At 51.6% G+C, this 27,305-nt stretch overlaps 1 protein-coding gene across 1 annotated transcript; it reads left to right on the top strand.

Annotated features, from left to right (window-relative positions):
* The first annotated feature begins 628 nt into the window (after positions 1–628).
* LOC133346736 (glycine amidinotransferase, mitochondrial-like) lies at positions 629–26,265 on the top strand. The gene is made up of 9 exons (XM_061558573.1): positions 629–865; positions 17,296–17,511; positions 18,678–18,873; positions 20,850–21,040; positions 21,495–21,632; positions 22,243–22,407; positions 22,720–22,783; positions 23,933–24,049; positions 25,206–26,265. Exons 1-9 carry the CDS (start codon positions 797–799, stop codon positions 25,316–25,318), a joined length of 1,269 nt encoding a protein of 422 aa, XP_061414557.1. The 5' UTR covers positions 629–796; the 3' UTR covers positions 25,319–26,265.
* The last annotated feature ends 1,040 nt before the right edge of the window (positions 26,266–27,305 follow it).

Raw genomic sequence — 27,305 nt, 5'->3', positions numbered from 1 at the left:
CTGAAAAAGAAAATCACACGGGGACTGTTAGTTGCAGAGACCCATGGTGCATTACAGAAATATCCTTCTTCGAATACCCGCGCTCTAACCGCACAGTCCTGCCGAGCCGCTACGGAGAGCTACTTTAAGCCCGCAGCTTAGCCGGTTCTTTAGACCCCTCCCGTTCACTGCTGGCTGGAGCTCGAGAGCAGAGACGCTTGTGGCTGGGCTCTTTCTCCTTTCACTCTCCCCTATTGTGTGGTGGGGTGGTCCCTATTTATGGGAAGCTGGGCACACTCAATTGCGATTCACACTTTGTTTGCCGCATGCTGCTATAATGTTCAGTGACTTTACAGGTGGACGGACCACCACCACCCCCCCATTGGATGTTCCCTTCTTACTTGCTTGTACCATGTGACAAAGATGATGACGGTAAAAAATATTGATACGAAGTTACTGATAACCGAGTGAGCGTGAACGCTGCCTAAGCTTAGGTATCCGTGCCTATAAATCTATCTCTGCTTGGGGGAGTCGCTGACGGAAGGAATTCCCACCACCCCTTCTATGCAGGGTCCCCCCCACCCCGGCACCCTTCACCGCCCCCAACCTCCCCTCCACCCCCCACTCCTTATTAAGGTCGCCGTTCCCCACCCCGCACCCTCACTTCGGTTCACTCAGCGTCTCTCAACTCACCGTTTCTCTCTCTCTCTCCCACTCTCATCGCTCTCTCGCTCTCTCGCTCTCTCCACACGGCGCACCGCTCCCCAGAACCCTCGCTCCAGCATCGGCCCCGGGTCGATCTCCATCCTGCCTCGAGATGCTCAGAGTCAGATGCCTCCGTGGAGGTAGCAGAGGTGCCGAGGCAGCGCATTGCATAGGAACCATGGTAAGAGCAGACGGGGATTCTGGGATAGCGGGGACACAAGGGGGTAGGGGGCACGAGGGGATGTGGGGCACACAGGGATAGGGGGACGCGGTGCGATAGGGGACGCGTGGGGATGTGGAATGATGAGGGGGTAGGGGACACGAGGGGTTAGCGGGCCACACAAGGAGAGTGAACGCATGAGGATGAGAAACTTGGATTTTAATTCAGCAGCATCCCGTGTATGGCAGGCATGGTCAATATGTGATGCGTAGCATGAAAGTGACATTTGCATGACATATTCATATACGGGCTCGCTGTCAATCTACAGCCGGATGAAGGCCTCCCCGTGCCACGTCGGTCATAAGGGGCTTTTGTTTGACCATACTTCACCACGCTGGTGAGTGCCGGGGTGGTGAAAAGCGACCCCAGCACCGGGTTCAGATATCCGCCGCCAGTGATGTTAGCCGCGGCTGGGAGTCGAACTTGGTGCAGCTGAGTCGAGGGCGCAGTGCGCTCATCAAACACCGACGTTTCGGTTTGCCTGCGTGAGGTATGAACGTATGATGGATGTCTGTGCTTCGTTCCTGGCATGGTCTTCACGTGGGACCGGCGTGATCTGGATGTCGGTGGCATGTGCATCCAGTAAGCCGTATGTGTACGATGGTCGATGCCATCCAGCGTGGCAAATATTAGCAATGATTTTCATCATATTGTTTTTATCTCTACATCACACCGATGGGTGATAGCAAGCTCAGCGTGGTAGCTTTTTTTAAGAGATAATGTTTCGTTAAATAGGAATCGATAGAGAATATCGCTTTGGGGAAAAAGCCAGCGAGATGAAACATCTACAGGTATATGAGCATACATAAGAAGTGTGTGTGTGTCTCTGAAACATACGGTGCATGTCCTTGGCTGTCTGCCCATGGTGGACACTCTCCACGAGAAACACTGTTAGAAATGTCCACCCCGCGTGGTGCCGACCATTGGCTCATGGGCTGTGTGGCATCGTGGCCATTAGATACGACGGAAATGGCAGGAATATTGGTAGGATGTGCATGGTAGGGTAGTGGGGTCGTTGACTGGGGCGTGCGTGGTATGGTCATTATATGACCAGTGCATGGCAGAATCATCGAGTGGGACGTTTCTAAGCAGTCGGTACTGAGCAGCCGTGCATTGGGGAATATTACAGAAGCGCATGATTGTTGTGGCATTATTATTATTATTATTCAATGTTGCATTTCGCGCTCAGGAGTCACGTCGTGATGGCAAGTGTGCGTACTCTTGCCAGTCGCGTATGGAATCGCAAGTTGTGGCTGTTTAACGAGACCGGCACTGCCGGTGAGACGCGGAGAGTCGCAAGCCATCCTGCACACTCTGATCGCGTGAGGGAAATGCTGTTGGATAACATCGATGCGGTACTTCACTTGGATGCGTGGTTGTGAGTCCGCTGTCCTTGATCCGTACATGATTCAGTCACCGTGCGAGCCATGCACAGCAGACTCGCGTACATGGCTGGGTACATCGCTACAGATGGGGTTTGACTTTCAACTCATAGAAGGGGAGCGGTGCCACGTTGGTTCGCACACTCCACGGTGAACTCAGTGAGTCGAGTTCGACTCCCGGCCGCGGCTGACATCAACGGCGCGTAAAATGCGAACCGATCCTGTAGCCCGCCCCTTCAACGAACCCCCAATTTGACCAGCGTGGTGAAGTATGGTTGAAACGACTGGCAGAGTAGATTGACAAATAGGGCTGCGCGTGTCACACGAGGCGAAGCTTCTGCTGTGTATAATCCCAATTGAGTCATTTGCAGTGTACTTTTTTCATATTTGGCAAATCTGGACGGTGACGTCGGCATACACTGGCCTACTCTTGCGAATAACGTCAGGGGATCTTTAACGTCCACTCCGAAGCCCACGGCGCGGACTTATCGAGGTGGTTATGACACCACCGCAGTGTTATTCAGGGCGCCCGCCAGATTCGAACCGCGAGCCTCTGCAAGAAGCGGCGGCGAGCGCGCGACCGCTGAGGCCACGACGTCAAATTAGAAACACTCCGCCTGTCTCTTTCTTGAGCGTGCACCCTGCGCGTATGTAGAGCACGTCCGTGTGGGTACCTGCGTACAGCGTGCGTGGGAGCGGTGTGGAGGCTATACGGGAAAATCTGTGCGCGTGTGCGGAGAGCGGTGGGGCAGCTACTGGCGCATTGCGCTGCGAACCCGGCGACCCTGGCTCCTTTCCCAGCCACGGCGGACATCTGTGGCAAGTTGGATCAGAACCGGTCCAGGCCTTCTTCCCTAGGTTTGATCAGCCCCAAATGAGTACCTGACGCGGTGTGTAAAAGAACAGCACTGGGAAGACAAAGGTAGCCGAGCGTGGTGCTGGAACTTGCTGCCTCTTCGCGGTTCCCAACTTAATAGGTGCTCGCAATCAGTTCATGCCCCGACAGTCGATACAGTCGGAGTGGGTAGGGTGGATGGGGTATTTGAGAAGATTCCACTTTCGACACCGCACATTTATCACTTGGCCCAAGTGATAAATGTGTGGTGGTTGATAGTGGGCACAGAATAGCGGCCCAAGGAGGGGAACGCGCCAACAGTCTGTCCAATGATTGAGCGACGAAGCGAGCTCATGGGCGAGGAAGAAACCCGTGGATCTTTGGATCGCACGACCGTGAGAGATGGCGACGGCCTGGGGAGGCCATCATCCAGCAGTGGATTGATCCCGTCCGATCCGATGATGACCGTCGTCTTGTAGTCGCGTAGACACACGAACACGCACGCACGCACGCGTGTGTGTGTACACGCACACACGCGTGTGCACGTGTAACTGGAGCGCGCACGTGTGCAACGCATTGCGCTGAGAATTCCGTGAGCAGAGCGCGTCTTGAGTATCTGCATCGGCCGCATTCCATCCCCTACAGCGACCCCCCCCCCACACACAAACCGCGTGCTCCCGTTGTGAGAGTCGTTTATTTATCTACCCCCCCCCCCCCGCTACTTGTTTCTACTTTGATGTCGAACGGTGGTGGTGGTGGTGGCCGGGAGGAAGATGAGGAGGGGAGGCGGAGGGGGAGATCGGGAGGCTGCATATACGTGGGTGGGGGCCTCCTGCCCATTCATCAAACCTCTCACCCCCTATCTCTCCTGCTGCTGCTGCTGCCAGTACAACCCCGTTGGAGAGTTTTCTCGCGTGCGTGGATTTTTGTCCGGGCGCTTGGGGTTCCCCCGCCACAGGCGGTGACAGTGGGGTTAGTGGGTGGTGAGTGAATGGCCGAGTGTGTGCTTGAGAGGACGTGTGTGCTTCAGTGAGTGGGATAGTGAATGGGTGCATTGGTGAGTGGGGGGAGGTGTGTGAGTCCCAGTGAGTGGGTGGGTAGCTTTGTGAGTGGGTGGTTGGGTGGGTGGTTGAGAGGCCGAGTAAGTGATTGGTTGGGTCCGTGGGTGTGTGACTTGCTGAGCAGCGAGTGGCTTTGTGGTTGTATGAGTGGCTGAGTACATGCATTGGCTGGGTGATAGTTGGGTGATTGAAATGGGGAGTGCATAGGGACACGGACATGTTTGAGTAACCTGGGGTAAGCCACGGTCTACGAATTCACTGTTCAAACAGGCGCAACGCATGTTCGGGGTGAGAAGGGGGCCAGCGAGATAGGGTAGAGAGAGTGGCCAGAAAGGGGTGGGAGTTGGGGAGTGTGGGAGAGAAGAATTTGTGAAAGTTGTGGGAGAGAGGGAGAGAGGCAGGACAATGGCTTAACTTCTCATTGTCTCCCTGAACCCCAGTCTCCTTATCTCCCCGTGGTCCTGAACCCCGTCTCCCTGAACCCCGTCTCCCTGAACCCCAGTCTCCCTATCCCCCCGTCTCCATGTACGATCTGTCTCCCTGCACTCTCAAAAGTTCGATCTCCGTGTCCCAGTGTCTCCGTTCACTCTTCACTTCGCTGCCCCCACACCCTGCCAACCCTCCGCTACTTCACCGCCCCCCGCTGTGCCTCTGCCCGCGCTGCCTGTTCCCAGCCATCATCGCAGTCGAGGCACAGCTGTCGATCTTCTTCCAAATATGGGGAGAAACTTTCACGGGTTCCCTGCACTCGCCTCCTCCTCCTGCTGCAGCATCATCAATCACCCCCCATTCCTCACCACCTCACACCACCTCCTGCCCCTCTCTCCGTCCTCACCCCCTCCCCCTCACTATACTCCATCTCCTCCCCTCCGCTGCACCTCCCTCCACCTCCCTCTACCTCGTATACTCCCCTACACATCTCTCCTCTCCATCCCCAACCTCCCACCTCGATCTCCCCCTCCCGCATCCTCCTCCACCCCGTCTCCTCTGCACCTTCCACCGGCTCCCACCGTTCTTGCCATCCCCTCTGTCTACGCCTCCCATCTCCTCCATCCCCCCAGTCGCGCGCCTCCCTCTTGAGTCCGTGGTCCCAGCGCGGCGCTCAAATCTCGGTCAAATGTCCGTGGTCGCCCCCCCGGCATCCCCGGATTTTTAATTTGAACCCGCTGGGGTGAGGCCGAGTGGCGCAGTGGGCAGAGCAAGTGTGCATGGCTGTTGGGTGCGCAGGCGGTGCAACTGCACAGGGTCCCTCCGATCGGCGGGCCGGTCGGGTCCAGTCGCGGAAATTTGGTTAAAAGGAGGGGGGAGTGGGGAGGGGGGTAATTGTATTCCTCGCACGAGGGCCCCGTGCCAAGGTCGTGAGTTTAAATTGTGGCTTGGGGGAGGGAGGGGTCGATAACCCATCATTCTTCCAGGGTGAATAAAATCGTTACCACTTTGCGGCAAGTCAACAGTAGAGAGAGTCGCGGTGCAAGGATACAGGTTGTCCACGCGAAGATTGCTGACCCGCCCATGCTGGACATGTGTGAAAAAGGGCTTCATAGCTCATCGGATTCCTCCTGCAGTTGAAATAAAGATGCTGATTCTGATGCCAGACCAAGTTGGCTTGAGAGGTGCCACTGCGCGCTGTTGAGCTCTCCGCTGCGTGTTCGGGCCGCACCGCGCGTTGCTCGGCACGATGATGTCCGACGTTTCGCTTCGCGTGCTGGGAGCTTGAATATGCGTCCCTCTGCTGGTACAGCAGAGTATATCATGAACGGTTGGCTAAGCACGGTGCGAAAGAAGTTCAACGCACATACACGCGTGACGGTATCGGTGTTTAGCGTGCATTTGAAACCGTTTCAGATGATTGATTAATTGTGCGATAGATGGAATCTTCATCGAAATAGATTCACGACCGCCTACAATTGGGGTACCACGGTGGCTAGGAGATGTTAACTACTTCGCCTGGTATACAGGAGGTCGTGGGTTCGATCCCGACCCTGACGCCTGCTGTATATTTGGAGTTTGCATATTCTCTCCATGGTCGCGTGAATTTTTCTTTGGGTCCACATTTATAAACATGCGTTCAGAGTATTTGGCTGCTATACATTTCCAGATGACAAGCCACTTCATTGGGCTATCATTGGTGGCCAGGTCGCTTCTGAAAAAGGTATATATAGCTCAGTGGGTCCTTACCTGGTAAAATAAGAATACATTATAGTTAAAAAGGTAGTTAGTAGTTTTAGTTTTAAATAGCGTATTTACTGTAAACATCTGTTACAGTCCACGTGTGCATCATGTGAAGTAGATTTGAACATTAAATCTGATGTATGGATGCTCCGTAATAAATATTGATTTAAAAGATCAGAGTGATTTCCTGCCTATATGTGCATTGAGGCCGTGCCCAGCTCCTGCTGGCAGCCCTGGGACGGCGGTGGAAACTCCACATTAGTATGGCGGTGCGCTAATTGTTGTATCCTAACCCTTCTTCCATAATTGAGATTAATAATATTTGATGATTTTTATATATTATCTTTTTACTTGTTTTTTTTTAATGAGTGAAACACACCAAAGCGCACCAAACTGCAAAACACCAGGTGTTGTTAAGTAATGAACGAGAGGAGGGCTAGGATGACAGAATTGCAACCTTGCTTCAAGGCAAAGGCAGTGAAAGGAAGCAGAGGCGCCCTTGTCTAAGTCATAACCACAGAAAGCCAGGAATCATCACTGATTGTGTGTTAGGGATTCCGAGCTAATTAGAACACGTGCACACAGAAAGGGAGGTAGAAGCACGCCTTGTTCTCCTGCAGCTGAGGAAACATAGATAAACCCAAGAAGGCCTTGGACCTGAAATTAAGAATAACATTCCCAGAGCAGAAGGTTGGAGGGCCACAGGGAGCTGATTTAAAAGAGTGTTGTATATCTCTCAAGGCGAGCAAGACCCAGCTGTATAACAAGGCTGCGGGGGTCACCAGAAGTTCGCATTCGCCTAGTTAAGACAAAAAGCTCAATTATTCTGTATTGCTATTAAAGTAACGTTAAAGTCGGAATTTAACAACAGGGTAGGCTAAAGTTATTGATATTCACACCCACTCCAATTAAACCAGGCCACAAGTTACGCCTACTGAACCATCACCATCATTAAGTCAAATGAAATGTTATTTCCATACTTTAATGCTTTCTATACAACTCGACCCGAAGCATATGCATGAAAAGACAAAAGTAAAACTTATGAAAAGCCAGGATAACGGGATGAATCACCACCAGGTCGAATATAAATACATAATAAAAAACGATGTGAAACCCAGGGTCGGAGAGAAAGGGAGATCCCGGCCGTCTTTGTATCCCCGCAGCGCGGGATAGGAGTGTGTATACACTCGGGGAAACACCTACACTTGAGTCAAGCACCACGATGGGAAACGACAGACCTTAGGTTACATACAGAATCATAACTGTGAAATAGTAAGGGACAAATGTTAACTTAAAACTTTTTAACCATTTCTTTGTGCGCCGGGTCGGAGAGAGTGTTGCCCCTCCCTCCAGGTTGTGCAACACGAACAAAGACGCCTATGAGACATTTGTAACGTCTGTGTTTTGGGTTCATGAAGAAGGCCAGACAAGAGATAATATTGCACCCAGACAGAGAGACGACCTCGAGGCAATTTGTAACATCTGATTGTTTGCTCGTGGGTTTATGGAGGGAGTGTGACAACGAATATACCGTCAGTGATGCACACAAGGACACACGGACATACGGACAGACACATGGACACACCTGCCTACGGACAGATCCTGACACAGCAAAAATCGGAAGAAGCCCCGCCTTGTGGGCGGGATCCAGGGGGATTTTTCGGCATAAAGTAAAGGATCCTGAGCATTGGAAGTCAGTGCGACGGGAGGGTCCACTCAGGAGTGCGACGGGAGGGTCCACTCAGAAGCTCGACCGGGAGGGTCGACTCAGGAACGAGTGCGACGAGAGGGTCCACTCAGGAGCGCGACCGGGAGAGTCGGCTCAGGAGGAGTGCGACCAGTGGGTCCACTCAGGAGTGCGACGGGAGGGTCCACTCAGAAGCTCGACCGGGAGGGTCGACTCAGGAGTGCGACCAGCGGGTCCACTCAGGAGTGCGACCAGAGGGTCGACTCAGGAGCGAGGGCGACCAGCGGGTCGACCCAGGAGCGAGCTCGACCGGGAGGGTTCGACTCAGGAGCGAGCTGCGACCAGCGGGTCGGCTCGACTCATCTTCAGCTCGTCAACCTCTGCCGAGCCGGAGATCTCTGCTGCCGCCGGAGTGGTGAGCATCGCAGTTTGGCGACGACCCAGAGCTGCGAGCTGCGAGCGAGTTGTGGGCACCACCTACCGACCGGGTTCCGAACTGCGACAGCGTATCAACAGCCATCCGAACCAATTCGCCACGGGATCGACTGATACGTATGACGCGCACCGCCCCCTCACCACACGACCACCAGGCGTCTGTTTGACCTAAAGAATCGACTCCGAACACTGACTATTCAAGACAACTCTTACCACTCAAAAACACTCGAACCCATAAGCCATCCGTGGCTGGAAAGCATCACAACGAGACCGAGGGATGGCCCTCCGTCGTTTATAAGAGTATTCTTAATTTTTATCTTTAATATTTAGTGGGCTGTACTCTTAATCGCATAAATTCCCAACAGATCCATCAATACGAACTGATTCTTGGCACCTCCTTCCGCCGAGCCACGCTCACGTGGGGAGTGGTGGCCCACCGGATCCTTATCAGGTGATCTGGTCCCCAATTAGTAAACTTGGTATAAGATAACGATCTTCGGAAAAGGAGCACCGTCGCAGGCCCTTACTCCGAGCCGTTCTGAGATAACCTGCCGATGTATCTGTTGAGATTGGTGCCTTTAAGAATAATAACTGTTTTCGATTGTGTTTTTTTATCGCCGTATAATCTTTCAAGTATCTTTCAGTCATAATCGCCGCACGTACTCGCATCCTCTACAGAATATTCAACTGTTCCGTGACCCAAGGTGTTAACAACGTGATAAGGGTTGCGTATGATCAATAAGGAGTGCGGTACTGCGTGAACAATATTGAGTATAATCATTCATTAACGTTAAGGTTTTCTTAGCATAATATTTGCATGTTTTAACGACTCTCTCTCTCACTAAGAACCATCGCGTTATGCGGGATCCATGTGCCGTTGTCAAAGTGAAATCAGACAATCGTTGATGATACTGTATTGATGCCGTATTGACGTTCCGGGATTGAGAGTTCGCATACTATATCATAGTTAAGGTTGAATTAGTAATAAATTGATCAATACAGAAGTGGTTGTGTGATTCTTTCCTGAAATCTATGCATAAGATCTGCTTCTGCGTTGAGATTTGAACTTGGTGACCTTAATAAACACACTAATACATACTCAGTAAATGTTAAAGCGATAACGGGGTGAACCGGGGTCTGGTTATCATAACGACTTGCGTTATCATAATTACACCCACTCGCATAATTAATACGATTACCTCTCGAATTGGCATAATTAAAATGTGCGTAATTACATAAATTAACATATTTCCGGATAATTACACATTTGGCCAAATTTCATTTAATTATTATTATTTTCACTGAATATTCATAACCCACATATACAACATAATAATTTCACCCACGCACGCATACAACATAACAAATTTTCTTAACCCAACATATACAACATAATGGGGGCTCGTCTTCCGGGATCTCTCGCAGACAGTTTATGCATGAATTCAGGAACGAATCACTGATGTGTTAATCAAAGTGTTGTGAACTAACGTTGCCTTGTGATTGTAAACGGGGGTATACAAACAAAACGCGCTCTGAAGGGAAATACCAGAGTAGCAGAGTATAACAAAGACAGCTGGGCTGAGATTATTTGCTCGAGTTGAACTGACGCATCCTGTGATACAATTGTTTATATGCACTCTGAAAAGAAATATTAAGGTAACTCTTGCCATACTTAAGATGCTAGGATTAAGAATAATATTTGAATGGGTTACGGGATACGGGGAGGTCGTATTTAAACGTACCGACCAATCTGTTACAAAGCAGTACAGTCAGAGAGACATATGGGAAGGGAGCTGTATCGATAACACGAACACACCTCGGGGGAAACTAATTGACTGGATAAAAAGTAACGAAGGCAAACACGATGCAAAAACTGCAGAGAAGGCAGGACAGGACTCATACCTTCTCACACAGGCGTACAGACAGGGATTGTGGAATGAGGGAAAATTTGGAAAGGAAACGGGAGAGAAATCGTCTCTAATAAACGACGAGAAATGTCCTCACACCCTCGAGAGGGAGGAGAAATCAAAGCTCGCGACACCAGCGAAACTCACAGACGTTGAGCCACAGAATAAATATGGAAGTAACATCAAATCACTCTCTTGGGTACGTGGACAGAGTCCAGGGATTGATCGCACAAAAGTTAAAGTAAAATCGCCAGGACATGGTACACTAAGGGCAGAGGCAAAAACTGAAGGGAAATGGCAACACGAGCGACACGGCCCTGGGCGCGCACACAAAAAATGCACACCACTTAAACACAGGGGACACAGCACAGACCAAAGTGACAGATTGCCTGATGATAACTTGTTTGATGATGACGCTGTCAGCAATCAACTTTCGGAATACCTGTTCACCAGTAAAACCCTTAAGTTGATGGACAAGGCTCTAGTCAGAATTCCCGATTTTGACCCCCACAATAAGACTATGGATATCCACACACATATCGCGACAGTGGAAGAGGAGGCAATGATTAGAGGGCTGAGGAGACGGGATGAAAAAGCGAGTTTGTTGAAACGGACCTTACATAAAGAATCTATTCCATGGGTAAAGTCACTACCACACAAGGTTAGAAATGATTTTAAACAATTGAGCCTGGCAGTGATTCGGAAGTTTGGAGAATATTCGACACTCACTGAGGGGTTTTATGCTGTAAAATCGATGACCCAGGGCATGGACCAAGATCCACGTGACTACCTCGTCCAATTTAAAAGAGCGTATTACGCAGGCGATGTGAATCAATACCACGAAGGGGATAAAATGTTCAAAATTATGTTTTTTGAATCCTTGAGCCCAGAGATTACAGAAAGGGTGAGAATGGTTTTGAATCCAGAAACCGCATCCTTACGCCGCATAGAGAGCAAGGCGTACATGGCATGGTTATACAGAGCTAAGAATCATAATTCGGATCCAGAACACAGGGAGAGGGATGAGGAACCCAGCCTCTCAGAGAGGAATAAAAATCACCGAGCAGTCCCACCATGCAGAGAGCAGCAGAAACGCACGCACACATGGCAAAATAACCCAGAGAGAGGTTGGCACGAGAATGAGAGCGGCACAAAGCCGAACATTCAGGAGAATCGCAGGAGGGGGAGGTTCAGAATAGAACCATACCAACACCCCATGCCCCGACATGCGCAAGGTCAAGATTACCCACAGGGATGGCGAAGTAACAATCCAGGAAAAATTTGGCACCCAAATGGGAAAAACACTGGGCCAAGGGTGCAGGAGAATCGTAGGAGGGAGAGGTTCAGAGCAGAACCATATCAACACCCCATCCCACGACACACGCAAGGTTCAAATTACGCACAGAGATGGGAAGATAACCACCTAGCGGGAAGGTGTTACACATACCGCGGAGGTATGGATGCGAACATTCACGAGAATCGCAGGATGGGAGGTCAAACACAATCGATCCAATTCCGACCAATTCCTCCACCGGCTATACCAGGAGGGAATAGAGGAATAACACAGAATACGGTCCAAATACGTGATGAACCATCCACAGTGATTGAGAGCGGGCAGCCCATACGCGCCACACCCGCCGAGGTGTTAAACCCGGCGCTCAATGTGAAATACAGGCAGGCTGCAAGTGACAGGGCGGGCAAAAACGTGGACAGTGCTCCCGTAAATGACGCGCGGATCGAATACAAGGACAGGGTTGCATTGAAGCGTGATCGGACAGTACAAAAACAGACAGCAGGGACACGCCCTGAGGAGCGCAGGCATGAGCCTTTGAATGGAAAATATCCAAGGGAAACCAAAAATTATGTGGATCGGAGTGCTAAAATGGAGACGAATGTCCATGACGTACCGGGAATGGTGTTGAAATCCAACACACTAGTAAAAACAAAGAGGGCAACATTACGAGGGACAGAATTAAATCGACACACTGACTCGGCAAATGTGCATGTAATCGCAGAGAGAGCGAATGCCTCGAACCAAGTGTCAAAGTGGGTCGTGTGCGCGAATTCTGGTTATGTGCAGCACAATTTTTCACCACACACTCCCACGACACAGAGAGTCAGAGAGAAAACTACAAAAACGAACCCGAAAACCGTGATCGAATTATCGAAGTGATAAGTGGTGAACGAGGCAACATGAGGAAGGTAACGCATAAATGCGTTCGAAACCGCTACCTAGCGTTTCCCAGGATTTAACAAAAACAAAAATGAATATTCGTCGGAGTCATGATGTATCAGAACCGATGTAACGCAATATCGATGTTTAACGCTTGTTTAATTTTCTTTGCTCAATTCAAATTTAACCATGTTAAGTTGTGACACGTACGCACGCGTTGTAAGGAATAGCAGCAAAACTTGAGGACAATCGATGGTTCATGATGGAAGAAGGGTATACATATTTTTTTTAAAAATAACCCGTGGCCATTTGACCACTGGTCATTTTTAAAAGGGCGGTATGTTGTATCCTAACCCTTCTTCCATAATTGAGATTAATAATATTTGATGATTTTTATATATTATCTTTTTACTTGTTTTTTTTAATGAGTGAAACACACCAAAGCGCACCAAACTGCAAAACACCAGGTGTTGTTAAGTAATGAACGAGAGGAGGGCTAGGATGACAGAATTGCAACCTTGCTTCAAGGCAAAGGCAGTGAAAGGAAGCAGAGGCGCCCTTGTCTAAGTCATAACCACAGAAAGCCAGGAATCATCACTGATTGTGTGTTAGGGATTCCGAGCTAATTAGAACACGTGCACACAGAAAGGGAGGTAGAAGCACGCCTTGTTCTCCTGCAGCTGAGGAAACATAGATAAACCCAAGAAGGCCTTGGACCTGAAATTAAGAATAACATTCCCAGAGCAGAAGGTTGGAGGGCCACAGGGAGCTGATTTAAAAGAGTGTTGTATATCTCTCAAGGCGAGCAAGACCCAGCTGTATAACAAGGCTGCGGGGGTCACCAGAAGTTCGCATTCGCCTAGTTAAGACAAAAAGCTCAATTATTCTGTATTGCTATTAAAGTAACGTTAAAGTCGGAATTTAACAACAGGGTAGGCTAAAGTTATTGATATTCACACCCACTCCAATTAAACCAGGCCACAAGTTACGCCTACTGAACCATCACCATCATTAAGTCAAATGAAATGTTATTTCCATACTTTAATGCTTTCTATACAACTCGACCCGAAGCATATGCATGAAAAGACAAAAGTAAAACTTATGAAAAGCCAGGATAACGGGATGAATCACCACCAGGTCGAATATAAATACATAATAAAAAACGATGTGAAACCCAGGGTCGGAGAGAAAGGGAGATCCCGGCCGTCTTTGTATCCCCGCAGCGCGGGATAGGAGTGTGTATACACTCGGGGAAACACCTACACTTGAGTCAAGCACCACGATGGGAAACGACAGACCTTAGGTTACATACAGAATCATAACTGTGAAATAGTAAGGGACAAATGTTAACTTAAAACTTTTTAACCATTTCTTTGTGCGCCGGGTCGGAGAGAGTGTTGCCCCTCCCTCCAGGTTGTGCAACACGAACAAAGACGCCTATGAGACATTTGTAACGTCTGTGTTTTGGGTTCATGAAGAAGGCCAGACAAGAGATAATATTGCACCCAGACAGAGAGACGACCTCGAGGCAATTTGTAACATCTGATTGTTTGCTCGTGGGTTTATGGAGGGAGTGTGACAACGAATATACCGTCAGTGATGCACACAAGGACACACGGACATACGGACAGACACATGGACACACCTGCCTACGGACAGATCCTGACACAGCAAAAATCGGAAGAAGCCCCGCCTTGTGGGCGGGATCCAGGGGGATTTTTCGGCATAAAGTAAAGGATCCTGAGCATTGGAAGTCAGTGCGACGGGAGGGTCCACTCAGGAGTGCGACGGGAGGGTCCACTCAGAAGCTCGACCGGGAGGGTCGACTCAGGAACGAGTGCGACGAGAGGGTCCACTCAGGAGCGCGACCGGGAGAGTCGGCTCAGGAGGAGTGCGACCAGTGGGTCCACTCAGGAGTGCGACGGGAGGGTCCACTCAGAAGCTCGACCGGGAGGGTCGACTCAGGAGTGCGACCAGCGGGTCCACTCAGGAGTGCGACCAGAGGGTCGACTCAGGAGCGAGGGCGACCAGCGGGTCGACCCAGGAGCGAGCTCGACCGGGAGGGTTCGACTCAGGAGCGAGCTGCGACCAGCGGGTCGGCTCGACTCATCTTCAGCTCGTCAACCTCTGCCGAGCCGGAGATCTCTGCTGCCGCCGGAGTGGTGAGCATCGCAGTTTGGCGACGACCCAGAGCTGCGAGCTGCGAGCGAGTTGTGGGCACCACCTACCGACCGGGTTCCGAACTGCGACAGCGTATCAACAGCCATCCGAACCAATTCGCCACGGGATCGACTGATACGTATGACGCGCACCGCCCCCTCACCACACGACCACCAGGCGTCTGTTTGACCTAAAGAATCGACTCCGAACACTGACTATTCAAGACAACTCTTACCACTCAAAAACACTCGAACCCATAAGCCATCCGTGGCTGGAAAGCATCACAACGAGACCGAGGGATGGCCCTCCGTCGTTTATAAGAGTATTCTTAATTTTTATCTTTAATATTTAGTGGGCTGTACTCTTAATCGCATAAATTCCCAACAGATCCATCAATACGAACTGATTCTTGGCACCTCCTTCCGCCGAGCCACGCTCACGTGGGGAGTGGTGGCCCACCGGATCCTTATCAGGTGATCTGGTCCCCAATTAGTAAACTTGGTATAAGATAACGATCTTCGGAAAAGGAGCACCGTCGCAGGCCCTTACTCCGAGCCGTTCTGAGATAACCTGCCGATGTATCTGTTGAGATTGGTGCCTTTAAGAATAATAACTGTTTTCGATTGTGTTTTTTTATCGCCGTATAATCTTTCAAGTATCTTTCAGTCATAATCGCCGCACGTACTCGCATCCTCTACAGAATATTCAACTGTTCCGTGACCCAAGGTGTTAACAACGTGATAAGGGTTGCGTATGATCAATAAGGAGTGCGGTACTGCGTGAACAATATTGAGTATAATCATTCATTAACGTTAAGGTTTTCTTAGCATAATATTTGCATGTTTTAACGACTCTCTCTCTCACTAAGAACCATCGCGTTATGCGGGATCCATGTGCCGTTGTCAAAGTGAAATCAGACAATCGTTGATGATACTGTATTGATGCCGTATTGACGTTCCGGGATTGAGAGTTCGCATACTATATCATAGTTAAGGTTGAATTAGTAATAAATTGATCAATACAGAAGTGGTTGTGTGATTCTTTCCTGAAATCTATGCATAAGATCTGCTTCTGCGTTGAGATTTGAACTTGGTGACCTTAATAAACACACTAATACATACTCAGTAAATGTTAAAGCGATAACGGGGTGAACCGGGGTCTGGTTATCATAACGACTTGCGTTATCATAATTACACCCACTCGCATAATTAATACGATTACCTCTCGAATTGGCATAATTAAAATGTGCGTAATTACATAAATTAACATATTTCCGGATAATTACACATTTGGCCAAATTTCATTTAATTATTATTATTTTCACTGAATATTCATAACCCACATATACAACATAATAATTTCACCCACGCACGCATACAACATAACAAATTTTCTTAACCCAACATATACAACATAATGTTCTCATTGGACTTCCTCACAACCCCAGACAGGCTGAGTCAACCCCCAACCAGGGGTTGAACCTGCAACTTTCTGATTGCGAGCCGTTCGCTTTACCATTGAACCACCCGGCCAAAATATTGATTACCCATGAGAAAGCCACCATATCCGATGGGATAACATTAAACCATCCGGAGAGACCTACTTGCTGTACTGCCATCATCTGGCCACTTTGCAGTCCAGCGGGTTTGGAGTTTGACAGCACACGATGGTTGCCGCTTGATCCATCAAGCCTCCCCCCTCACCCACCCTCCACATATGCAGTCCAGCAACCTGGATATGGGGTTGGTAGTTCACGCAAGGATGAAGCTATTTTAATGTGAGAGATGCGCCCCCCCCACGGCAAAAGGGAAGCAATACGATGACATGGAGACTGACGACCCTTCTGTGAGGGTGATTTCCACATCATAATTAAAATCAATTGGTCAAACATAGTCTTAGGTTTTATTCGGTAAAGTCACGTAGTTTAAAAAATTAAAATTAAAAAAGTTAAATAAAAATAAAATAAAATCAAACATCCCAATGCAGGACCCTCAGAAAAGAGAGTCTTACGATTCCGTGAGATTCTGCTGGATAAATAAAGGTCGTTCACTTTCAGGGATTGACTTCTCACCGAGTGCGTTTCTCCGTGTCACTGGCGGCACGTGTCTCGTAGCCACTGGCGGCACGTGTCTCGTAGCCACTGGCGGCACGTGTCTCGTAGTCACTGGCGGCACGTGTCTCGTAGTCACTGGCGGCACGTGTCTCGTAGCCACGGCCAGAGTCGAGGGGCATCCCTCGACGTGGTGTGCTCGGGGTCGGAAATATTCTGTGTCACTGATCTAGACAGATCCGGCTGAAATTAATATCTAATTATTATTTGCATTATTCGTAATTGACCATTCATCACCGCGTTCGTCTCGCCGGTCTGACTTCAAGGATTCCCACCGTTCTGCGACCCACAACCCCCACACAACGGAAGCCGCTCGATTTACGCTCACGAGGTTGGTGTCACCATGGCCCCGTCGCCACGTCTGGCCAGGAGGGAAATTGAACTTGGTTCGTTTTTAGCGCAAAGTTTGTGCGGCCAACTCGTGCGCTCGTGTCCCCCCCCCCCCACCAACACCACCCCTCCCTGCCAGGCGCGCAGGGCGCTGGCCGGCTGGGTGCCGCGAGCCCTGCAGAGCACCCAGGTGGCGCCGTCTCCCACGCTGGCGACGCAGGGGCCCCCCGACGCGCCCAGCTCCGTGCCCGCCGACTGCCCCGTCTCCTCGTTCAACGAGTGGGACCCCCTGGAGGAGGTGATCGTGGGGCGCGCCGAGAACGCCTGCGTGCCGCCCTTCACCGTCGAAGTGAAGGTGCGTGACGTGCCCAGCCATGCACTGTCTTCCCCCACCTCCCCCTCTCTTGCCATGCCCCTCACCCCTCTCGCGTTCCGCTGCTGAAATAACTCTGCGTGCCCCTGCGGTGCGTGGAGATGGAGCGCGGCAGATGCAGGGCGGGATGGACTCGTGAAGGGGTAAGGTTAGGAGTAGCGTTACAGCGAGCATTAGGGTCTGAATTACCACTGTGGTTGGGGTCTCGGGCTGGTCTGCGATTAGCTCCTTTTTCGAGTGTTAGGAGCAGTGCTACTGTAGCAAGGGCTGTGGTGCAGTGAGGTGATAGGGTTAGGTCTATAGGGCGAGTGTGGTTGGGGTTGGTGGTGTGGTTAGGATTAGTGGTAGGATTAGTGTGGTTAGGATTAGTGGTTAGTGTGGTTAGGATTAGTGGTAGGATTAGTGGTAGGATTAGTGTGGTTAGGATTAGTGGTTAGTGTGGTTAGGATTAGTGGTAGGATTAGTGTGGTTAGGATTAGTGGTTAGTGTGGTTAGGATTAGTGGTAGGATTAGTGTGGTTAGGATTAGTGGTTAGTGTGGTTAGGATTAGTGGTAGGATTAGTGTGGTTAGGATATAGTAGTTAGTGTGGTTAGGATTAGTGGTAGGATTAGTGTGGTTAGGATTAGTGGTTAGTGTGGTTAGGATTAGTGGTAGGATTAGTGTGGTTAGGATTAGTGGTTAGTGTGGTTAGGATTAGTGGTTAGTGTGGTTAGGATTAGTGGTTAGTGTGGTTAGGATTAGTGGTTAGTGTGGTTAGGATTAGTGGTTAGTGTGGTTAGGATTAGTGGTAGGATTAGTGTGGTTAGGATTAGTGGTTAATGTGGTTAGGATTAGTGGTAGGATTAGTGTGGTTAGGATTAGTGATTAGTGTGGTTAGGATTAGTGGTAGGATTAGTGTGGTTAGGATATAGTGGTTAGGGTGTTCGAGGGGATCCATGTTTGTCAGAGGCAGCAGCAGCAGCAACCACTCTTCATCATCTTCATTATCATTATACTTTATGTTAATCTTTGTAATCGTTTTCGTAACGTTGGTGACCCGAGTCCCTCTCGTGGACGAGACTCATCCTGGAACTCGACCCCGTGTCGCCCATCTCTCGCTCCCCCTCCTTCCTGCCCCCCACACCTGCCTCCCCCTCTCCCCCCCAAGGCGAACACCTATGAGAAGTACTGGCAGTTTTACCAGAAGCAGGGGGGGCTGCCGTTCCCCGAGGCCCACGTGAAGAAGGCGGTGGCCGAGGTGGAGGAGCTGTGCACCGTGCTGCGTGGGGAGGGGGTCACCGTGCAGAGGCCGGAGCCCCTCGACTGGGCCCTCAATTACACCACCCCCGACTTCAACTCCACGGGTACCGCGTCCACCGTCGTAGCTTCTTCTTGTTGTTGTTGTTGTCGTTTAGCTTTTGGCTGAGCCATCGAACAAACACGGTCACCGGACTGGCGCGCTTTCAGGTGCGCTTCAGTGGCCGCCTTGAAAGCTCTTCATTTCGATATTACGCCAATGGGAGCTTTGCACTTTTAAATCGTCGAGATTGAAACAACTCATTTCTTTAGGACTGCTTGTGTATTGAGCTTGTTGTCCTTCCTTTCCCACGCCTCCAATTAACATGGGTGGCTACGTACGGTGGGAAAGAAGTGCAACATACATACGTACATACATCTGTCCCAATTTAGCCGGAGGTCGTGGGTTCGATCCCGAACCTCACGTCTGTAGTTTGCGCGTTTCTCTCTCCATGGTCGCGTAGATTTTTCTCCGGGTCCTCCAGTATTTCCCTCCACATTTAGTAACAACATGCGTTTAGAGTTGTTGGCTACCCTACATTTCTACATGTCATAAGACGCTTAATTTGGCTCTCATTTGTGACAGCCAAGTCGCTTCTGAAAGAGAGCTGTACAGTAGCTCAGTGGGCCTTACCTGGTAAGATAAAAGTGGTTTAAAAGTTTAGTTTTAGTTTCACTGCACCACGAACCGGGCCGCCAGAATTAGATTCCCAACCACGGCCTCTTCTTTACCAACACACACACTGACCAGCATGGTGAAGTATGGTCAAACCGGCATCTTTGGAGAGCCCTTCATCCGGGAGTGGATTATTTATTTTAACGAATATTTTTGTATTTGCCCAGGAAATGCCTCGCTTGAGTCTCAAGACTCCAGAAGGATCCTGCATTGGGATGCTTGACCAATCCCATTAAAGGGGCCTTTGGCTTCGTGTGGCTCTGGCAGTATTGGGTTTTGTTTTGGTAAGAAGCGCCAAAAACCTCTGCACACAGCGGGGCCCAAGAGAGCGTCACATTTGCCGCAGTGGACCTCAAAAATAGAGAACACACATTGAAATTCAAAAATATATACAATTATATATTTTCACCAATCAATTTCGCACGCGCGCAGCCGTGGGCAAAACCACCCAGCACCTCTGAAGTCACGCCAACAGCGAGTCACCCACACGCGATGCCACGGACAGACCGTCCTCGGCCATAATATCGTGGAATGTACCTCTACCACCGGCTCAGCCGGCCGATGACTGACAACGAACAACATGGCCACATCGCTCCCCGCCCACTCTTCTCGCCCCCCCGCCCTGCCCCAGTGTGGCGTGAAACAACGGGGGGGGGGGGTGCCGGGGTGAGTGCGCGCGTCAGCCACAGGGGGGCGCTGTGAGTCCCGCGGTGGGCGGGCGGGGGGTGAGGGGGCGGGGGTGAGGGGGCGGGGGGTGAGGGGGCGGGGGGCGGGGGGCGGGGGCGCTGAGCTCGAGGGGGCGGGGCGAAGGCGACAGCGGCGGTGCCAGCCAATGGACTTGGGCTGAACGATTTATCGATTTAAAATCGAAATCGGAATGCGATTAGCAAATCGCAAAGGCTGCGGTTTTTTTGCGATTTGAAAAGTCCGATTAATTTCTTATTGGAATTGTTTTATTTTTTATTATTATAACTTTTTTTATTTAACTTAATAATTGTTCTTCTTGGTTCTTTCGGTAAAGTCACGTAGAAGGGAAGTAATAAAATAATAAAAATAAAACAGAATAAAATAATTCTCACGACGTTTCGGCCACAACGCAAGCAACCGTCCTCAGGTGAAGACCAGGTCTGTCGGGGAGACAGCGACAGACCTGGTCTTCACCGTAGCCCGGTGCCTTGCCCCCCCCCCAACTCACCCCCCCCCCCTCTCCGGGCCCCTCTGTCCCGTGAGCCCGAGGTGCGGTCGCACCGCCTGCACACGCCATGGCCAAGCCGCCGTCTACACCCTCGCCGCTCCCGTGTGACCCCGGGCTGTCCGACAGTGACCTTGACCCCCACCCCCCACCCCTCCCTTGCCCAATGCCCCCAGGGATGTACGCTGCCATGCCCCGGGACATCCTGCTGGTGGTCGGGAACGAGATCATCGAGGCCCCCATGGCGTGGAGGGCGCGATTCTTCGAGTACCGCGCGTACCGCCCGCTCATCAAGGAGTACTTCAAGCGTGGAGCCAAGTGGACCACGGCGCCCAAGCCACAGATGGCCAACGAGCTCTACGACCAGGTGAGCCGAGAGGTGACCAGGTGAGCGAGCAGGTGGGCAGGTGTGGGGCCAGGTGAGCGAGCAGGTGAGCGAGCAGGTGAGCAGCTGTGTGACCAGGTGAGCAGTTATATGACCAGGTGAGCAGGTGTGTGACCAGGTAAGCGAGCAGGGTGGGTAGGTGTGTGACGAGATGCAGGTGATGAGGTGGCGAACAGTTGAGGTCAGCAGATCAACATATAAACGACCACGTGTGCGAGCAGGTGAAGTGTGCAACCAGGCGAGGTATAGGATCAGGTGAGCGGCTGTACCACGAGGCGAGATGGTGTGTGCCCAGGTGAACAGGACATCCGCGCGGCCATGCAACCAGCTGACCAATCATTATATTTTTTATTATATGTACAGTATAGGACATAGTTGTCCTGGCCTGCACCCCATCCCTCCTCACTCACTCACCTCCGCCCCCCCCCCCATGCAGGACTACCCGATCCGCACGGTGGAGGACCGCCACAAGTTGGCGGCGCAGGGGAAGTTCGTCACCACGGAGTTCGAGCCTTGCTTCGATGCCGCCGACTTCATCCGCGCCGGCCGCGACATCTTCGTGCAGCGCAGCCAGGTGACCCCCCCCCCCGATCCCCCCTGACCCCTCCAGATCCTCCTGACCCTCCCCCCCCCCAGATACCCCAGACCCCCCCAGATCCCCCAGATCGTCATGCTCTCCCCGTTCCCCCCCCTACCCCCCGATCACCCTCTTTATCTCTTGCTCTCTTGCTCTAATGCTCTCCCTGTTCTGCTTGCAATCTCTGACCCCCCCTCCCCCCAGATCCTCCGGTTTCTCCCTGCTCCCCCGACCACCCTCTGCTTCCTTTTCTCAATCCATTCCTAAAATCTCATCGTGCAATCGCGAGCGAGGTGGCGGTTGGGGTCTGGTGGTGGGTGGTTCGTTCCGTGCAGAGTCGTGGCTGAAATATTCCTCCCTATTTACTACTAAACTTGTTTATTTTGACCAGGTAAGGCGCACAGAAGCGACCTGGATATCACAAATAGCTTAATGAAGGTGGTTTATCACGTGGAAATTCATTCACGGCAGTCAAATACTCTGAACGTGTGACGTTGATTATAAATGTGGAGGGAAAAACTGGCGTCAGAGTCGGGATCGAACCCACGACCTCCTGCATACTAGGCGAGGGAGTTAACACCTCGCCCCCCCTCTGCTCGTCACTCAGGTCACCAACTACTTTGGGATTGAGTGGATGCGCCGGCACCTGGCGCCCACGTACCGCGTGCACACCATCTCCTTCAAGGACCCCAACCCCATGCACATCGACGCCACCTTCAACATCATCGGCCCGGGCCTCGTGCTCTCCAACCCGGACCGGCCCTGCCTGCAGGTGGGGAGCGGGGGGGGGCACATAGGTGGATGGACACAAAGATGAGTGAACAGACCGATGGGTGGAAGGATGAGCAGATAGATGGGTGGGTGAGCGAATGAATGGGTGGATAAGTGAGCAGATAGACGGATGAGTGGGTGGATGGCAGAGTGGATAAACGGGCGAGCGTGAGGATGAGAGAGTGGATGAGAATGTGGATAAGTGGAATAGCGGGCAGACGAGAATGGGTGGATGAATGGGCAGGTGGATCGATGCGTGGGTGGACGAGTTGGGTGGACGACAAAGGTGAGGTGGATGTGCCTGTCCCCGCAGATCGACACGTTCAAGAGAGCCGGGTGGACGGTGGTGACTCCACCAACTCCGCTCATCCCTGACGGTACGGATCCCCGGCGCTCGCTCAGACTCTGAATGTCTTTTTTTTGTGCCGGGAATACGCGGGGTGCGTGAACGCGTGGAGAGGCGGCGCTGCGATCCCAGCGATCCCAAGTTCAATTCCTGGCCACGGCCAACGTCAGTGGCACGTGTTATCCGAACCTGACCTGGGCCTCCTCTAGGTCGACTCAGACTAACAGACCGGCAGGGAGGCGGCAGCCACGTGGCGAGTCGGCGCCAACAATTGGCTGAGCTCCTTGTTTCTCCATATCAAGGCCGTAGCCATGGAGCCAACATTGGGGGGGACCAAATTTTCCAGGCTGTATGGGGGTCCCAACTCAGAAATATATCTAAATTTGAAAACTAATTTCCTGCCTAAAATATAAAAAAAACTCACTAACACATGGGATGGACTTAAATTTTTTACAATAATGTCGAATAGTGTATTGTATTACATTGCTCTGTTTTTACTTTGTTACCATTTCTTGTTTCATTGTATGCAATGGCAGAGATTAGGGATTAATAAAGTACAAACCATAACCACAATCATATAAACATAAATCTATGCATTGATTTATATGAAGACAAGTCCAGATATTGTGGCCAAGGTTTAGCAAATTGTTGTTTTTATTTACATAGCATAGCAATACAAAATTTATAGCAATATATTGGGGGGGACATTTTTAGCATATTTGAATATTGGGGGGGGGGGGTGTCCCCCCCCCCCAATATATATTATAATTTCGGCCTTGCTCCATATACGAAGGTGTTGTCGGCCAACTGATGAGTGTTTCCATGTGCGAGGAAACCGGACTGCCCGGAGAAAACCTACACACGTGAGGGGGCAACACTCGATCCCATACAAACGGAACAGATGAGAGTCCACATTTTTTGCCGTACCGACTTCTCCCAGCGAGCCAGAGTACAGCTGACTCCTCGTGGCCCACGGGAAGGGAGTTTCCCAACATTTCTGGGATCCACCAAAAACCCCTCGCCTCCACACTTCTGGATTCGAGGCCTCGTGTGGAGTCACCCACCGGTGGCGCTAACGTCGCTCTCGAGAGCACGGAAACAAGGGCCCCGTGCCCTCGCGCTCTCCCCTGGTGTTCACCTCCCCTCCCTCGGTTGTTCCTGTGCGTGGCGCGCGCCGTAGACCACCCGCTGTGGATGTCCTCCAAGTGGCTGTCCATGAACGTGCTGATGCTGGACGAGAAACGCGTCCTGGTGGAGGCGGCTGAGACCTCCATCCAGAAGATGTTCTTGAACCTCGGTGAGCGCAAGAGCGATGACGTGTTTTGTTGCCTTTATTTCGTCGCTGGAAATTATTTCGCCGGGAATTTAAGCATCCTATCGCGTTGGCTCCTGGAGCACAGGCGGTCGTTGTTATGCACACACGACGACTACGATGACGATGATGATGACCGAGATGATGAAGATGGTGATTAGGGAGGATAATGTCGAAGATAATGACCAAGATGTTGAAGAGCCTATTTTTGCCAATATGTTCAGATGTTGAAGCTATTAATGACTGATGATTATGGGGAAAGGGAGAGTTGAGTGGGGGCATCGACACAAAGCTTCGTTTGTTGGAGTGGAGAACGCGTGAGAGGGGAGAGGTAGGAGAGTGTGGAGAGGAGTAGAGTGAGATGACAGGGGAGAGGTGGGAGAGTGTGTGGAGGGGAGTATAGTGAGATGAGAGGTAGGAGAGTGCGTGGAGGGGAGTAGAGTGAGATGAGAGGGGGGAGAGTTATGAGAGTGTGGAGGGGAGTAGAGTGAGATGACAGGGGAGAGGTGGGAGAGTGTGGATGGGAGTAGAGTGAGATGAGAGGGGGGAGAGTTAGGAGAGTGCGTGGAGGGGAGTAGAGTGAGATGACAGGGGAGAGGTGGGAGAGTGCGTGGAGGGGGGTAGAGTGAGACGAGAGGGGAGAGGCAGGAGGGTTCTTGGAAGGGAGTAGAGTGAGATGAGAGGGGAGAGGTAGGAGAGTGCGTGGAGGGGAGTAGAGTGAGATGAGAGGGAGGAGAGTGCGTGGAGAGGATTAGAGTGAGATGAGAGAGGAGAGGTGGGAGAGTGCGTGGAGAGGAGTAGAGTGAGACGAGAGGGGAGAGGCAGGAGAGTTCTTGGAAGGGAGTAGAGTGAGATGAGAGGGGAGAGGTAGGAGAGTGCGTGGAGGGGAGTAGAGTGAGATGAGAGGGAGGAGAGTGCGTGGAGAGGATTAGAGTGAGATGAGAGAGGAGAGGTAGGAGAGTGCGTGGAGGGGAGTAGAGTGAGATGATAGGGGGGATGCAGGTAGGGACGAGGCCATCAATGATCCTGGATGTGATCTTGAATTAATTCAGGATTGATTTTGGAGCCAATTGCGAGATTGACAATGTTCGTCACTCTCCTCCTCATTCTTTATTACCTCCTCCTCCTCCACCCTGTGCAGGCATCACTCCAGTGAAGGTGAACATTCGTCATGCCAACTCGCTGGGCGGTGGCTTCCACTGCTGGACGAGCGACGTTCGCCGCCGTGGAACCCTGCAGTCCTACCTGGACTAGCACCCCGCACACTCCCCGCACACACACACACACACACCTGTGTCACGAACCCGTCAATCACATTTCCATTTAACTCACCTGCATAACACACCTGACAAACACACTCACCTGTGTCAGGCCCATAACCATATAACTCCCGCATAGCATCTGTCACTCACCTGTGTCAGGCCCATGACCGTATAACTCCCGCATAACACACCTGTCACGTGTATGACGAACACCTGTGTAAAGTATAAACACTGCCACACACGTGTGAGTCGCACACACACACACACACCTGTATCGTTCTGAACAGTAGACTCTGCTTCAGCTGAGCAGGGGATTGTTGGGCATTGTGCGTCACGCTGACCGGGGCGAGACAGAGACAATGCCCCTTCAATATTTTACCTCGAATGTATTTTCTACGCACGCACTATATATATAGATATAAAGACAAAGATTCCCCGTGTAGCCTCAACAGACTGTCGGGGGCAAGTGCTGTTAGCGAGCACCGATGAAGGCCGGCACGGCACACGCGGGGTGGTTGGCAAACATCACGCCCGGCCGCCTTTGTCTCCCCAGTGGTGATGTTTACACAAAAACACCAGGTACTCATTTGAGGCTGAGTCAACCTAAGGGAGGACCGGGACCGGTTTAGATAATCCGTCACTGGTGCTGGCCGTGAGCGGTAATCGATCTCGGGTCGCCGGGTTCGTAGCGCAGCGTAGCGCTACCCGCTACACTACCGCACCGCACTATGCATCGGTGCGCACAGCATCTACACACACACACCCCACGCCACCACCACCACCACGAGGCTACACACCGGAACCACCACACACTGTGTCACTGGTGAACCTGCTGCTGCTGCAGCTGCTGTGGTCGTCAGGCACAGAGTGGAATTTTGTAGAAATGACCCTGACGGCAGCGTCTCGCTGGCCAAATTACATTCTTACCGCAAGAACAAAGGCGACGTGTCCGTGTGTGTTTTTTGTTGTTTGTGTTGCCGGTTAATAATGACGTTTAACAAGCGTAGTCGTCGTTTGTGCAAACTGTGTCGCTCACAATCGCCGGGAAAGCCACGGGCGTGAGTGGGAAGACAACAGCAGCAGCAGCCAGACAGTGGTTAGCCAGGGCTACCAACAGTTTCCCAAGCTCTGCGTTCCTTCACCATATTAAGATGCTTTGAGAAAATCAGTAATGAGTTTGCATCCATGCAGAAAAGGGGGCAGCGCGTACACACGCCACACACAAAGACGCACGAGTCGGGAATCGAACCCATGAATCCTTGCTGTCAGGCACGAGTGGTCACCACGTGTGACGCGAGGCCGGGACGGTGCCTTGATTAATGCCATCCACACATCTCTTGCCTTCATCTGAAGGGGCAAAGTGTGGGTAGTCGCTCCCCGTCCAGGATGTGTGGCCAGCGTGGAAGAGGAGGCCAAAAGCCCCCCGCTCTAGAGCAGCCCCTCGAGGCGGAGTCCCCTTCCGCCAGCAGTGGCGTGAGTGAGCGATTGCAGTGGCTGCGCCTTTGCCACACTAACCCCGATTCGCTCGTGACAACAGCGCCTCCTGCAGCCTGGGCTCGTGGTGGAGACGGGAGGTCAAGGAAAGATCCCCCGTGCAGCCTTAACAGACTGCCGGGGCAAGTGCTGTTAGCGAGTAGCACCTATGAAGGCCGGCACGGCACGCGAGGGGGTGGGTGGCCAGCACCACGCCTTTGTCTCCCGAGTGGCGACGTTTCCGCACCGCACCAAGTACTAACTTGAGGCCGAGTCGACCTAGGAGAGGCCCAGGACCGGTTCAGATGACCCGTCACTGGTGTTGACCGTGAGCGGGAATCGAACCCGGGTTGCGCTGCCACTCGCCCACCCCGTAGGCCTTGACACACGCTCGCTGCACCGACGACGTTTCGCGGCACGTGGCTAAGGGTGTCGCTCTTTTCCCGGCGCGCGGCTCACGTTGGCGGAGCAACAGCTGCGACATTCCCGCCGTCGTCGTTGCGAGG

Source organism: Lethenteron reissneri, chromosome 24, assembly GCF_015708825.2.
Source record: "Lethenteron reissneri isolate LAM-NWPU_2019-01 chromosome 24, ASM1570882v1, whole genome shotgun sequence".
Taxonomy (NCBI): Eukaryota; Metazoa; Chordata; class Hyperoartia; order Petromyzontiformes; family Petromyzontidae; genus Lethenteron; species Lethenteron reissneri.
Note: the sequence above shows the minus strand (reverse complement) of the source record. Positions and strands in the feature narration are given on the sequence as shown.

What these genes read in the sequence shown, in the direction of transcription:
- LOC133346736 (XM_061558573.1), top strand. Translation starts at nt 797, where the DNA reads ATGCTCAGAGTCAGATGCCTCCGTGGAGGTAGCAGAGGTGCCGAGGCA. An exon ending in CGGACCGGCCCTGCCTGCAG is followed by an intron (nt 22,408 to 22,719) that starts GTGGGGAGCGGG and finishes CTGTCCCCGCAG; the next exon opens with ATCGACACGTTCAAGAGAGC. An exon ending in AACTCCGCTCATCCCTGACG is followed by an intron (nt 22,784 to 23,932) that starts GTACGGATCCCC and finishes CGCGCGCCGTAG; the next exon opens with ACCACCCGCTGTGGATGTCC.